This window comes from Dama dama, chromosome 18 (assembly GCF_033118175.1).
Source record: "Dama dama isolate Ldn47 chromosome 18, ASM3311817v1, whole genome shotgun sequence".
NCBI classification, from domain to species: domain Eukaryota; kingdom Metazoa; phylum Chordata; class Mammalia; order Artiodactyla; family Cervidae; genus Dama; species Dama dama.
In genome coordinates, this window is record NC_083698.1 from 71,439,920 (window position 1) to 71,453,488 (window position 13,569).

The following is a 13,569-nucleotide window of genomic DNA, read 5'->3' on the forward strand; positions in this document are numbered from 1 at the left end:
GTGGGTCTTGCTGGTGCCGCCCACCCGTGTCATCCACATTGGACACATGGCCTCTCTTAGGCCACATTTGATGATCTCTCATAGGTGGATGCCGAGCCCTTGAGGTGGGTGGTTGACTTGTCCCAGCCTCTCCAAAGCCAGTCATTGTGCTTCTCAGGGGTGGCAGCTCACCCTTGCTGTGAGCCCAGGGCACCATTGTCCCCACCTTATTGCCTGGAGCCCGCCCCAAAGGTGGGAGTCCTTGGGCAAGTTCACACTCTAGCATGCCCTGAAGGCTGCTGCTTGTTTGAGGGGATAGCCTGGCTGGATGAATGATGCTGCGGGAAGCTGAGAGGTCTGGCATTCAGGTGTTCTGTTGCCTGGGGGTCTATTGAGGGGAATGTTTCCTGCCCTGAAGGTAGTCTTTCCATGAATTTTTGTTTCCATCAGCAATGGGGACAAATAGGATCTCCCAGATCTCATCACAGGAAATGCATAACTTGATAAAACCAGCCCCTTCCTGCACCTCTGTCCATTCTTAACATGGAGTATTTTTGGATTGCATTATTATTTGATTTATACTTCCTGTGTTTACAGTTCATTTTTGTACACTCTGCACTTATTTTTTTGCAGCGTTATCAGACGGGGGAAGGGTGATACGGGTTACAGCTGGAAGTGGGTAATTTTCCATCCCACGGGGTAATTTTTCCTTGCTTCATTTGTAGAAATGATTACCCAGGAGGTTTAGTTTAGTTGTTGATCTCTGTGAAGCCTCAATGTGGCTGTAGCCTCTTGTATTAGTTTCCTAGGGCTGTCATGACAAAGTGCCACAGACTGGGGGCTTAAACATCAGACATGAATTCCCTCACAGTGCTGGAGGCTGAAAGGCAGAGATCGAGGTGTTGGCTGTGCTGATTTCTCCCAAGGTCTCTCTCCTTGGCATGCAGATGGCTCTCTTCTCCCCAGGTGCTCACGTCATCTTCCCTCTGCATGTGTCTGGGTCCTGGCCTCTTCTTTAAAGGACCCCAGTCAGATTGAATTAGGGCTCACCTGTATAACCTCACTACCCTCACCACCTTTAAGACTTCAACAAATGAATCTTGAGGTCACAGAGTTCAGCCCATAATATCTGTGTCCATTGAGTAAACCCATTCTAGAATAAATCATCTAGTCAAAGGTCTGTCTAGTCAGAGCTATGGTTTTTCCAGTAGTCACGAATGGATGTGAGAGTTGGACTATAAAGAAAGCTGAACGCTGAAGAATTGATGCTTTTGAACTGTGTTGTTGGAGAAGACTCTTGAGAGTCCCTTGGACTGCAAGGAGATCCAACCAGTCAGTCCTGAATATTTATTGGAAGGACTGATGCTGAAGATGAAATTCCAATGCTTTGGCTACCTGATGGGAAGAACTGACTTATTTGAAAAAACCCTGATGCCAGGAAAGATTGAAGGTGGGAGGAGAAGAGGATGACAGAGGATGAGATGGTTGGATGGCATCACCGACTCGATGGACTTGAGTGTGAGCAAGCTCCAGGAGTTGGTGATGGACAGGGAAGCCTGGCGTGCTGCAGTCTATGGGGTTGCAAAGAGTCAAGACATGACTGAGTGACTGAACTGAACTGAACAACTGAATAAGGTTAATAGTGGAGTCAGGTACCAAGGGTTATCCAGCACCCTTGGCTATGACTTGTCACCAGTGTTCATTCATCCCCTCTTTCATTCCCCATAACATATCTCCTGAACCAGGTAATATGGTGGTTGTGAATGGTGAGTGAGATGTGCTGGTGATCTCTCTCGTGCCAGGATTTGGTGTGTTCACACATGCGTAGAGGCGGGAGTTGAAGGCTCACAGGTGGGAGAGGTGATTTCCATGTGTCTGAGGAAGAGAGACTCTCAAGAGGTGCTGACAGCACTGGCCAGGCTGGAGGACCAACCCCAGGTATCCCCACACTCAGAACATAATCTCTGGGGGACATACTGTATTGTGTGATCTGTACACGCTGCTCCTCCAAATCCCAGGACTGTTGGTTCAACCTGAAAGTGACCTCAGGGCTCAGCACAGGGAAGTACACGGTGGCAGAACATTCCCTGGTGTTGGCTGAGCATCTGGGGAGCGGGGAGCTGTCTCCCCTCCTACCGTGCAGGTCAGCTCTGGTTTCCCGAGGCTCTGAGGCAGGAGAAGTACCCAGTCTCAGCCTGACTGTGGGAGACCTGCTCATTTCAGTTTGTCCTGTCCTTCAATTGTAGTCAGCTGTCGCTTGATGTGCACCCCTGCGCATTCACGGGCCTGCCTTCAGTGGAGAAAGGAGGACATGGAGAATATGTCAGGGCCTTTCTGTGTTAAAGTTCAAGTATGTAGGCATTTTCATTTCTCATCAAGAATTTGGCAGCTGTCATGAGTTGGACCGAATCCTGCATTGCAGAGAAATGCTTTTATGGGTTTCCCACCCACAGTCGCAGAGGGTTCGGCCGGGCTGTCTGGTGTCTGCAGAGCCTGCCTCTGCTCCAGAAGGTGGAACGCGAGCTCCCGGGGAAGGTGTCCGAAGGTAACACCTTGGTCACCATTCTTTGAGACAGCATGCTGTCTTTTGCCTTTTTTTCCTCCTTGATTTTGGTAAATGTCAGCCCTGTGCATAGATAAACCTGCCTCTTTCCTCATGCGGGATTGATTCTCTGTTGAGACAGGCTAGCAAAGGTTATAGGGGTCAAGTTTACAAGAAGTAAGGCCTTGTGATCTCTTTGGATTGGGGACACTGTAGGGGAAAGTGGAGTGGGCTCCACCTGTCATTCCTTCGACTTGGGGGCTGTTGAGGGGGCCGTTACTACTGAGGCCAGGGTGACACCCACCCATCATCTGGCTTCACCTAAACACGGCCGGCCTGTCCCCACACACCCTTCCATTGCACACCTGACCTGCCCATCTTTGCAGTGTGCTTGTACTGAGGTTCGGATGCAGCCTCAGGTATTCAGTAAACACATTTCTGTCAAGTGGGAGGGCAGAGCGTTTGTGAGCACAGCCATGTCGTTATGTAACCTCGCTTAGGAATTCGCGTGGGCCTCAGCCCTGTCAAGAACTGGCCGTGGTCCAGGGCCCCAATGAGCTTGTAAACACTTTCCCATCCACATGCCCCGTCTTGCTGCCCCTGCTTGTGCAAACCCCATGGCCACTTAGGTTTCGTCCTCGTGGTTGTGGGGCCCTGTTGCCTGGCCCTGGCGACCTGACTCCTAAACAGAGGGGACCCTTCTCAAGGAGCTGTCACAAACAAACAACACCTTAGTTTATTGTTTCTTGCTAAGGGCACTTAAGTAAGAAGAGGGAAAATGAATGCATCTTCAGCCCCTCTGGATCTGCTCCTGTTGGGCGTTGTTACAGGATGTCTGTCGTGCTATATCGCCCTGTGACTTGCTGTGCGTGCATCCTCCTCCCTCTGCTGGGAGTCTCTGAGACCTGGGTCGGGCCCAGGATGGTCGGGTCCAGTATGGTCGATCCATTCTGTATCTCAGCCCAGTGGATCTGTGTATGCGTGCTCAGTTGTTTGAGTTGTCTGACTCTTTGCGACCCTATGGATTGTAGCCCGGCAGGCTCCTCTGTCCCTGGGATTCTCCAGGAAAGAATGCTGGAGTGGATTGACGTGCCCTCCTCCAGAGGATCTTCCTCACCCAGGGATTGAACCCGTGTCGCCTATGTCTCCTCCACTGCAGGCGGATTCTTTACTGCTGAGCCACCGGGGAAGCCCTCAGTAGATCTTATATTGTTTATTCACAGCTGTACTGCTGCTGTCCTAAAGGTTTAGGGAGTGAGTTATAGTCTTGCCACCCTCTGAAATCATTTTCACCTCCAAGCGATATCATGGTTAGTGTTGGCCCTGGATGATGTAGGTCCTGTGATTTAGGAAGGCAGCCACTAGGCTTGCTAAACCTTTAAGGGTGTGTGGTTGTGGCTCCTATTTGAGGACATGCGTTTCTTGATGCCTGTGTAGACAGCCAGCAGGCCCACAGCAAAGTGAAGTGAAATTGTTTTTAGTGCAGATATTCTAAAATCTGAGGGCAGGGGATTGATGTGTTCTTAGAAACTCGCTGGGGAGACATGGGTAAATAAAACTGCTAATGCTGAAGGGATGAAAGGGGTATTACAACCTTCATCACTCTAATCTTTATAAATGCTACCGATACTTTGTACCTTAAAAGGAGCATTTGGGGCACTTCTATTAAGCAAAATGCTGCTGATGTTTTCCATGGAGTGTTAAGAGCGTGATTCTGGTCTCTTGTCACTGACACAACTAACATTTATTGACTCAGATGATGAATCATTACTGACTCTGCAGGAGGTGCCAGAGTTGGGGCTCCCCTGGGTGGAGGTGGGTCCATCTCCTCTCTGGTCGGAGCTGTAGGTCCCCATGCGAGGGAGACGCCTCTGGTTTTCTGTGCCTTCAAGAGATAGCTGGGGTCATTCCTGAGGTGGCCAGGAGGACTGGAGCGGGTGGCAAGTACAACTGCGATCAGTGGGAAGAGAATATGGTGAAACAGCGGGCAGGACTGTGGGGAGGGCTCAGGTCTCTGCCAGTGTCGCTTGTCAGGCGTCCCCAGAAGCCCCTCAGGCAGGGCGTGTGTGTGCAGAAGGCGGATGCTCTGTGGCAGTGGCATACCCTGCTCTTCCTTCCACCCTGAACCCTTGTCCTGTGAAAAACTATAGCCTTTAGACACTAGAGTCATGCAGGGCCTGGGAAGGTATCAGTGCCCCAGAACGATTGAGAGCTGGCAGCCAGCAGGTAGGGAGGGGAGGGTGAACCCATCTGGTGTTCCTCCCCTGCTCCAGGGCACGTAGTGACCTCTGCCTCCCCCCTCCTGGTGCCTGGAGTGGGCTGGGATTCACGTCTGATGAGTCACCCTGTGTGTGTGTGTGTGTGTAGCTGCTGTGATGAGCGATGGTGAGACCAGAGGAGGGGAGACCATGGAGCACTTGGGTTCTGGGAAAGGTGGGGGCGGGCCTGGGGGCTTCTGGTTGGGATGAGCTGTGTACATCAGGAGCTGGCTGCAGGATGAACCCTTTAACTCAGAGCAGGAGGAAGGTTCCCCCAAAGGGAGCAGTGCTTGAGGGGCATCCTCCCTCACCCTTAGGTGCTTCTTGACCCAGCTCCTGTGGTGCGCTGTGTCCACCAGGGGCTCTGCCTGCCCACAGAACCTGGTGCCAAACTGGGGGAGGGGAGCTACTGGCTCTATGAGGTGTGACCCCGTGGGCTGGCCTGGGGCCACCTCCTTCAGGGGCTTTCAGCTTCTGGAGGGAGGCCTTGTTGTTATTTTACAGCCTTGGTTCCCCTCAGTATTGATAAAGGCTTCAGAGTCAGACTGGCATGTGCCTGAAACCCTCTTACCTTTTCTCCCAGTCTTCTCCCCCTTTCCCTCACTTCCCAGGTAGCAGTGGAGAAAGGCCGACAGAGAGGGTGGGTCCATCATCCAGCAGAGATAGGTGCGTGGGGTCATGTCGTCTCCGTGGGGCTCTTGCTGCAGCATGTGTGGGATGGGGGCCTTGGCTCAGCAGTCAGTATGGTGTGGGGCCTCTGCTGAGCGATCCGTGTGCTGCAGGGGCCTTGGAGGGGTGAGGATGCAAGCAGTGCCTTGAGAAGGAAGGCTGGGGGCACAGCCTTTGGTTGGACCCTGCTGAGGAGCCAGAGACCCTGGATGAAGTGAGAGAGGACTTATAACTGGAGATCCATTTGCTGTTGGAGAGTAAATGGAAGTTTTCAAATTCCTAAAGAGTTCTCATGGGCTAGTTCCAGATGCCAGCCCTGGACAGGGGCCTGGAGGCCAGGCCTAAGTCTGGATTCCCACCAGCCACGTGTGCACAGGCCGCCTGGCGCCTCCCGCATAGTGAATGCGGGGCTTGTGTTTGTCAACATGAATTGCTCCCCTGACAGTCTGTGTACATTTCTTCATTTATTTATCAGACTGTTTCCTTATAGATAGCACAGAGGTAAACGACTTTGGGGTTTGCCCTAAGGGGCAAACCAAGGGGCTCCTTGGGTCTTTATGTTTTCTCTTGAGTGATGGTTCTCTGGTTACTGAAGGCCTGATCCCATCACTTTGTGGCAAATAGATGGGGAAACAGTGGAAACAGTGTTTATAAAGGACAGCCTTTGTTTTCTTGGACTTCAAAATCACTGCAGACGGTGACTGCAGCCATGAAATTAAAAGACACTTGCTCTTTGGAGAAAAGCAATGGCAAACCTAGATAGCATATTAAAAAGCAGAGACATCACTTTGCCAACAAAAATTTGGATAGTCAAAGCTTTGGTTTTTCCAGTAGTGATGTATAGATGTGAAAGTTGAACCATAAAGAAGGCCGAGCACTGAAGAATTGATGCCTTTGAACTGTAGTGCTGGAGAACACTCTTGAAAGTCCCTTGGACAGCAAGGAGATCAAATCAGACAATCCAAAAGGAAATCAATCTTGAATATTCATTAGAAGGACTGATGCTGAAGCTGAAGGTCCAATACTTTGGCCACCTGATGTGAAGAGTCCACTCACTGGAAAAGCCTATGATGCTGGAAAATATTGAAGGCAAGAGGAGAAGAGGAGGACAGAGGATGAGATGGTTGGATGCCATCATTGGTTCAATGGACATGAGTTTGAGCACATTCCAGGAGATAAAGAAGGAGAGGGAAGCCTGGTGTGCTGCAGTCCATGGGGTTTCAAAGAGTTAGACATGAGTGAGTGACTGAACATACACACAGAACAGTCACCTGCAGCATCTCCCGAATTGTTGGTCTGGACCATACTTGCTGGGACTGCTTCTCATTAACCTGGCACAAGATACCTGAAGCCCATCTCTTTCCGACCTGACTCTTTTGTGAGCATGGCTGCCTGTGAGGTCCCTGCATGCCCAGCCTCCCTTCCTCCTGGGCATGCGCAGTGCAGGGCGTGGCCTCCTCCACTTTGGGTGTCTGAGGGCAGAATCCAGCCTGCTTCTGGGCTTGAACCCCTGGGGACCCTGGAGAGGAGCCTCTGCTCTACTTAGGAGGGAGGATGGGTCCCCTCTCTTGCAGTACACCAGTCTGCCGTGGCCTTCCTGAAGCCCTCCTTGTGGGCAGCCCTACCCCAGACCCCCAGGCAGGGGGGCCCCCATGGAAGGGTGAGAAATGGTGCCAGGGCCCCTCCTCCACCCACCCTTCCCTGCCAAGTGCCCCGAAGGGGTGCTTTCACCCTGCGTATTGACACCATCACCCCAGAGGCCTGAGCTGCTGCCAGAGACCTAGGGCCTTGGAGCCACAGCCTGAGTCCAAGTCACGTCCCTGGTGATTCTGGACACTGGTCTCAAACTGTCATTCCAGACGTCTTGACAGCCCAGCTATGGAATATACATTCCAAGGCCTTTTCCCTTCCCCTTCCTTCTCCCTTCTTGCCATCTTTCTCTCTCTCTCAATTACGGCACACAACATAAATATTGAGCAGAGTATGAAAAGTAATGACTGCCTGTTCCTTTCACGAGAGCAGAAAGGCTTTAAAGTAAAATGTGGAGTGTTTCGATGAAATTAGGAAAAAGAGGCTGTGCAATTTCATTCTTCAGATGTCTTCCAAAGTGGAGGTATGGTCTGTCGGAGGCTAGGGACCGTGGGATTCCTGTGCTGTTGGAACTGCACCTGTGTCCTACCCGAGGACCAAAGCAGTGATGTTTGCAGGCGGTCTCCCAGGTTGGGACCTGCTGGCGGCCTGTGCACCCCTGCAGGAGCCATCCTCAAAGGTGAGGCTCCCCGGAAAACACAACCCCTTTTACCCCAGGTCAAGTGCTACCACAAGAAGTACCGCTCGGCCACCCGTGACGTCATTTTCCGCCTGCAGTTTCACACGGGCGCTGTTCAGGGCTACAGACTTGTGTTTGCGAAGGAGGATTTGGACAACGCCAGCAAAGGTGAGGTCCTTCCCTGGGTCCAGACTGAGTGTGGGGAGAATGGGCCCTCGGTGGGTGGCCCCCGGGAGCCTTGTGTGTTCCTTTCATTGTTCTCCACTACTGCCCCCCACCCCCACACCATAAACCAGCCTATTGACAAAATTATTACCAGTCTCACTAGAGACTGATGGTAGTTCCAACAAAGAAAAAGATTCTAGAGAAACAGTAAAAGTACTAACATCTTCTTTGTCATTGGTGTGCTGTTGGAGATTTGGGAGTGGTATTGCCCTGGTAGGAAGAGAAGGACAAAATTCATTTATTGTCTTGTCTCCAAATTTGTTGAAATAGGATTTCTTTTTTAGATGACCGTTTTCCTGATAATGGGAAGATTGAGTTAGTCTTCTCAGCCACTCCTGAGAAGATTCAAGGTGGGTAGAACACAGAATTCCGGCGGCGGGTGGAGAGGGCAGCTAGATGCTGACCTGGTTGGGTGGTGTGTATGCTGGAGTCTCTGTAGAACCTCCCACCTTTGAACATAATTGGAAATATTTATAACACATTAAAAATAGAATATTAGACAGTGGGAAGGTGTTAACTTAGAGACAGTAGGGCCGAGGTAGGTAAAAAAGACCCCAGAGATGGTGTGACTTGCCCAAAGAAGGGCCCAGAACTTCAGGATTGGGACCATGACTTGATGCCCTATTTACTTCTCCCCTCAAGAAACAACCACATATTTTTAAAGAGGACTAGAAATATAGTAGAAAGACTGCAAATATTTGTGTGCACAATAGACTCCTTTCTTCTAAAAATACATTGAAAGAGAAAGCAGTCTATTTACTGTGAAGACAAATGGCTCATTTCCATCACCGAGATTATATTTGTGAACGTTTTAATTCAGTTTTTAATAGCTGTGGAAAAGAAGCACCCTATTTCTGTGCCCAGTGCCATAGATTGAGGCATGAAAAGTTAAATGCAAGCCTGTGGGGTAAGAATCCTCCTAGACACCTCAGAAAGGCAAGAGCCCAAACCCACCCCTCCCGTCCACCAGCCCTGAGGCTGCTCCTCAGGGTTCTGCTGGGTCCTTGACCTGCAGAGCTATCCAGGTGATCCCCTCGTGCAGAAATGGATCCAGAGCACAGAGCCTCCCACCTGGTAGACAGAGGACCAGTGTTCAGCTCTCTTTCCTGCCAAGTGGTTTGCACTGTTTTTCAGTTCCAGCTCAGATTGCTGGCAGGCTTGTGGGAGAGGGTGTGGATCTGGACGCTGGGCTGGCACTCAGATACAGAGGCTGCTCTCTGCATTGCTGGCAGGTGCCGGCTTGACTGGGACTAACACCCTTTGTCCACCCCTGTCCCTTCCACCACCCTGCAGGATGTGAACATTTGCAGAATGACCACAGGGTGATTGTGGACTTCAACACAGCAGACCCGCTAATCCGCTGGGACTCATACGAGAACCTGAGTGCAGATGGTGAAGGTGAGTCTTGTTACCCGGCTATCAATTCCTGGAGAATAAAACCCAGAACAAGCAGCCTGTTCACCTTTAGATTGAAAATCTCCTTGCAGCCTGCTTGGAGACTGTCAAGCGTCCACACCATTGTGAGTCTGAGGGCACTTGTGAGAATCAGGCTTGGTGGATTGGGTTGAGCTTTGACAAAGCTGCATAGTGATGGTCAGTTAGTGAACTTGTCATCTAGAAGCTTCCTCACTTGAAGCTGTATGTCTGTCTCTCCCTTCCCCTCCCTATTGTGGAAGGGGAATGCCTGGTGCCTGAGCACTGGCAGTTTCCTACTATTGGGGAGCCCCATGGGCAATAGTTTTGTGGGTTCTATTTCTGTTTGCTCATTACACTGGTGTCCAGGTTGTGTGGCTGCGTCATTTAGTCTCTGTTTTGTGAGTCTGTCTCTCCCAAGCATATTCTCTGTTTGCCACGGGACCTGCAGTTTGAGTCACAAGTATCATGAAAGAGTAAAGGAATGGAGGGTGGCACCTGCCAGGTTTATGGAAAGAAGCCTCTGGAGGTCAGTTTCAAAGAGGAGGGATCAGACTTCTTCCAGGCGCTTGAGAACACTGGCCTTTCATCTTTTTCAGGCACCAAATTGTGAACAGACCTGATTTGGGAGAGACAGTCAAAACAATTTTGTCCAATTAGTTCCATCCAGACATTAAATAGCCAGAAGCAAGTGTTGTGACGGTGACTGCACGTGTGCCCATCTTTGTGCATCGCTGGGATTGCAGGGACGGGCCGGGGATGTCTGTGGTCCACTCAGGGGGGGCATGAGGCTCCTCAGCTTGTCCACCTGGAGAGTCTGGGGTCATGTCAGTATTTCTGTGATACAGACCATGCTGCTGTCTAGAGGTGAAGCCCTCATCACTCCTGTGCTTCAGGCATGGTTTTTAAGTGCTGTATGTGTCAAGCCTCTGTACACACGAAGCGCCATTCCCATGCCCAGTTCATCCACCACACTGCATTCTATTGGAGGAGAGTCCCAGTTGCTTTTGATGTTTTTTTTAAGAACTTGCAAATCTACTTCCCCCCCCCCCCCAAATTGAGGGATAGTTGATCTACAGTATTAGACAAGTTACAGATATACAATATCGTGATTCACAATTTTTAAAGATTATACTCCATTTATAGTTATGATAGAATATTGGCCATATTCCTATACTGTGCAATATGTCCTCATGGCACATTTATTTTATACATAATAGTTTGTACCTCTTAATTTCCTACCTCTGTCTGACCCCTTGTCTGTTGCACTTGTTCCTGGTGGAGCTCACGGGGGTTTCTGAGTTCTCACTGTTGTAGGTGCTGCGTGGATGGCCCCTGCTGCCAAGGCCCTGCAGACCCTTGCACAGCCACCTTCCACAAAACATGCAGTTTCCCTCATGTGGATTCATTACCCTTCCTGAGGTTCCCTCCATCTTCCCAACTCTCCAGGCTCCTCTGTGGGGCTGAGCTGCATTGGTGAACTCATTGCTCATTCCCAGAGCCCTTAGCTCTCACTTGGAGCCTCAGTCCCTGGCTTGGGTTCCTGGAGGAGGGCACCACTGACTCCCCTACTCCTGTGAAGGCGGGGGGCGTTGGCTGGCAGGAAGTAGTCTCAGCCATGCTTCCCTAGGGCAAAACTCTCCGGGGTTAAGGAAGGTTTGGCAGCCTATGGTTTTGGCTAGAAAATGATGTCTTTTGGCCCTCCCTTCTCTGTGCACTTCCATTTCTAGTCCCTACTGGTTAAAACACACACACACACACACACACACACACACACACACACACACACACACACACACACACACACACACACACACACACACACACACACACACACACACACACACACACACTGACCTAAACTGTATTTGTCTCTGCTGTCCCGGAGTGGACCCTCCGCTCTTTTGGCCCTCCCTTCTCTGTGCACTTCCATTTCTAGTCCCTACTGGTTAAAACACACACACACACACACACACACACACACACACACACACACACACACACACACACACACACTGACCTAAACTGTATTTGTCTCTGTCCTACTGGTTAAAACACACACACACACACACACACACACACACACACACACACACACACACACACACACACACACACACACACACACACACTGACCTAAACTGTATTTGTCTCTGCTGTCCCGGAGTGGACCCTCCGCAGTGACCTTCAGTCAAGGACCCTGACCCCCTGTTATATCTGAGCAAAGTGTTGTGCCTTCTCCACCAGCCGTGAGCTCTTTCACATGTGGACACTTGATTCCAGATGTCCTGTCTTCATCACGGAGACTCAGTTCTCTGCTCCCAGCTCTGGGGCCTGGAGGGGATCTGGGGCTCCCACTGCCTCATCAGTATTTCATGGAACTTTCGCTGTCTCAAGGAGAGAAATGGACGGTGGAGGCGGACAGTGGGGCAGCCTACTAGAGCCTCTCCCGTGCTATTTTATTTGATCTACATAAGACCCTGTGACCCATTTTAGAGATAAAGGGTGCAGTACCCAAGAGAAATCAAAAGCTGGACTTTGGTGAGGGGTCCTGGTAGCCTTCTGGGGCTGTGCACTATTGGTGGTCACAGGTGAAGCTGGGTGAGTTGTCGTGTGTTCGAGATCATGCAGGACGGAGACTGTGGAAGTGGGACACAAGTCTGGGCTGGTTTGACCCCAGTGTTATTTGGTGCAAACCTCATCCTTCCAGCTGAAGACCTGCTGGTCCCTGGACCAGAGTGAGGCCTGCAGCACAGCCTATGGTTGGGCATGAAGCCTTGCTGTGCCCCTCCTTTCCTCTGTTCCTGGCTTTAACCAACAAGTGCGTTTCTGGCCACAGGTAGAGCTCGTGGATCCAGGGTTGCATAGACAGGGGCTGCTGTCCCCCAGGTACCCCCCACTCTGATACTTCAGGTCATTGGCAACCACAGTTGCCCAGAGCTCCATGGGGGCGGGCTGCAGAAAGGGGGCCTCTGATTTCTTGTCACTTTCACAATAAGACCCAGTCCTGTTACTGTCCCATGCAGGACGCTCTACTGAGCTGCCGGCAGTCAGGCTGCTGGTGAGGACAAGTTGGGTCCAGAAGAACCAGCCACAGGTGTGTGCAGTTACAAGTTCTGGATCATGCTGTGATATTTAGGTGTTGCCATTTGGTGGCGCTAGTGGTAAAGGACCTGCTTGCCAATGCAGGAGACACAAGAGATGTGAATTTGAACCTTGGGTCAGGAAGATCCCCTGGAGGAGGACATGGCAACCCACTCCGGTATTCTTGCCTGGAGAATTCCATGGAAAGAGGAGACTGGTGGGCTACAGTCCATAGAGTCACAAAGAGTCAGACACAAATGAAGTGACTTACCACGCATGCACACTTTGAAAATGTATTTGAAAGCATTTCTCCCCAGAAACTGTTGTCAGGTGTTGAGATTTGGAAAAGCAAAGCACACTTTGGTGACTTATGCAAAAGAGGGTCCACTGGAATACGGCAGATCAGACCTTAGGTCTTTGCTCTGCTCTCTGTCCAAGGTCGGGCTCCTCCCTGGCAGAATGGGAATGCTGCTGGCTGAGCTTCCAGAACGTAGCGGCTGCATCATCAGTGTCTGACCACTGTAGCCACTCACTGAATGCTTCCACTCTCTGTACCCAGACTGAGAAGAATTGCTTTAGATCCTGCATCCTGCGAAACCTTCCTTCACATTGCTTGCTTTGACGGTTCAGAGCAGGGTAACTGCTTTAATACAGCCCAGCTATCAAATGCCAATGGCATCTTGCTCAGATCTCAGGAAGCACCATCCTGTGCTCTCTTGATTTTCAGCCTCCAGCTCCCTGGCCTTGCAGGTCCCCTTCCAGGTGTGAACCCGTGACCTGGAGTTAATCCTGTCTTGGTAAGGGATTTCGGGCAGTGATTGGGATGGAGAGCAATGGCTTCATCTAATCTGAAATACAGGAATCTCACCATTTGTGCTGGGAACCATAAAGTCCTTTAGGTGTTAACTTTTTGAAGTGGATTGGATCCTATCAGAAGAGTGAGTGCAGCGTTGGAGGCTGTTAATGAGTCATAACTGGCCCTGAGCTGCCGTCTCAGAGGTATCAGAGAAATTGACTTGAAATTCATGTCATCTGGACGAGTTTGCATGAATTAGCCCATGTCAGCCTCCCAGTGAAAGGTTGCAGCTGCAAGCCGTGACCTGCTTACAGTTTATTTCCTCCACTTGGGG

The 13,569-nt window shown here is 50.7% G+C and overlaps 1 protein-coding gene across 7 annotated transcripts in view; it reads left to right on the forward strand.

Moving 5' to 3' along the window:
- Positions 1–13,569, forward strand: part of TNS3 (tensin 3) — a 220,581-nt gene that overhangs the window by 126,539 nt on the left and 80,473 nt on the right. For all 7 annotated transcript variants that reach the window (XM_061165571.1, XM_061165570.1, XM_061165564.1 and 4 more), the window contains 3 exons: positions 7,756–7,885; positions 8,227–8,292; positions 9,236–9,340. In XM_061165571.1, the coding sequence (XP_061021554.1) occupies positions 7,756–7,885; positions 8,227–8,292; positions 9,236–9,340 (301 nt within the window). The remainder of the gene's footprint in view (positions 1–7,755; positions 7,886–8,226; positions 8,293–9,235; positions 9,341–13,569) is intronic.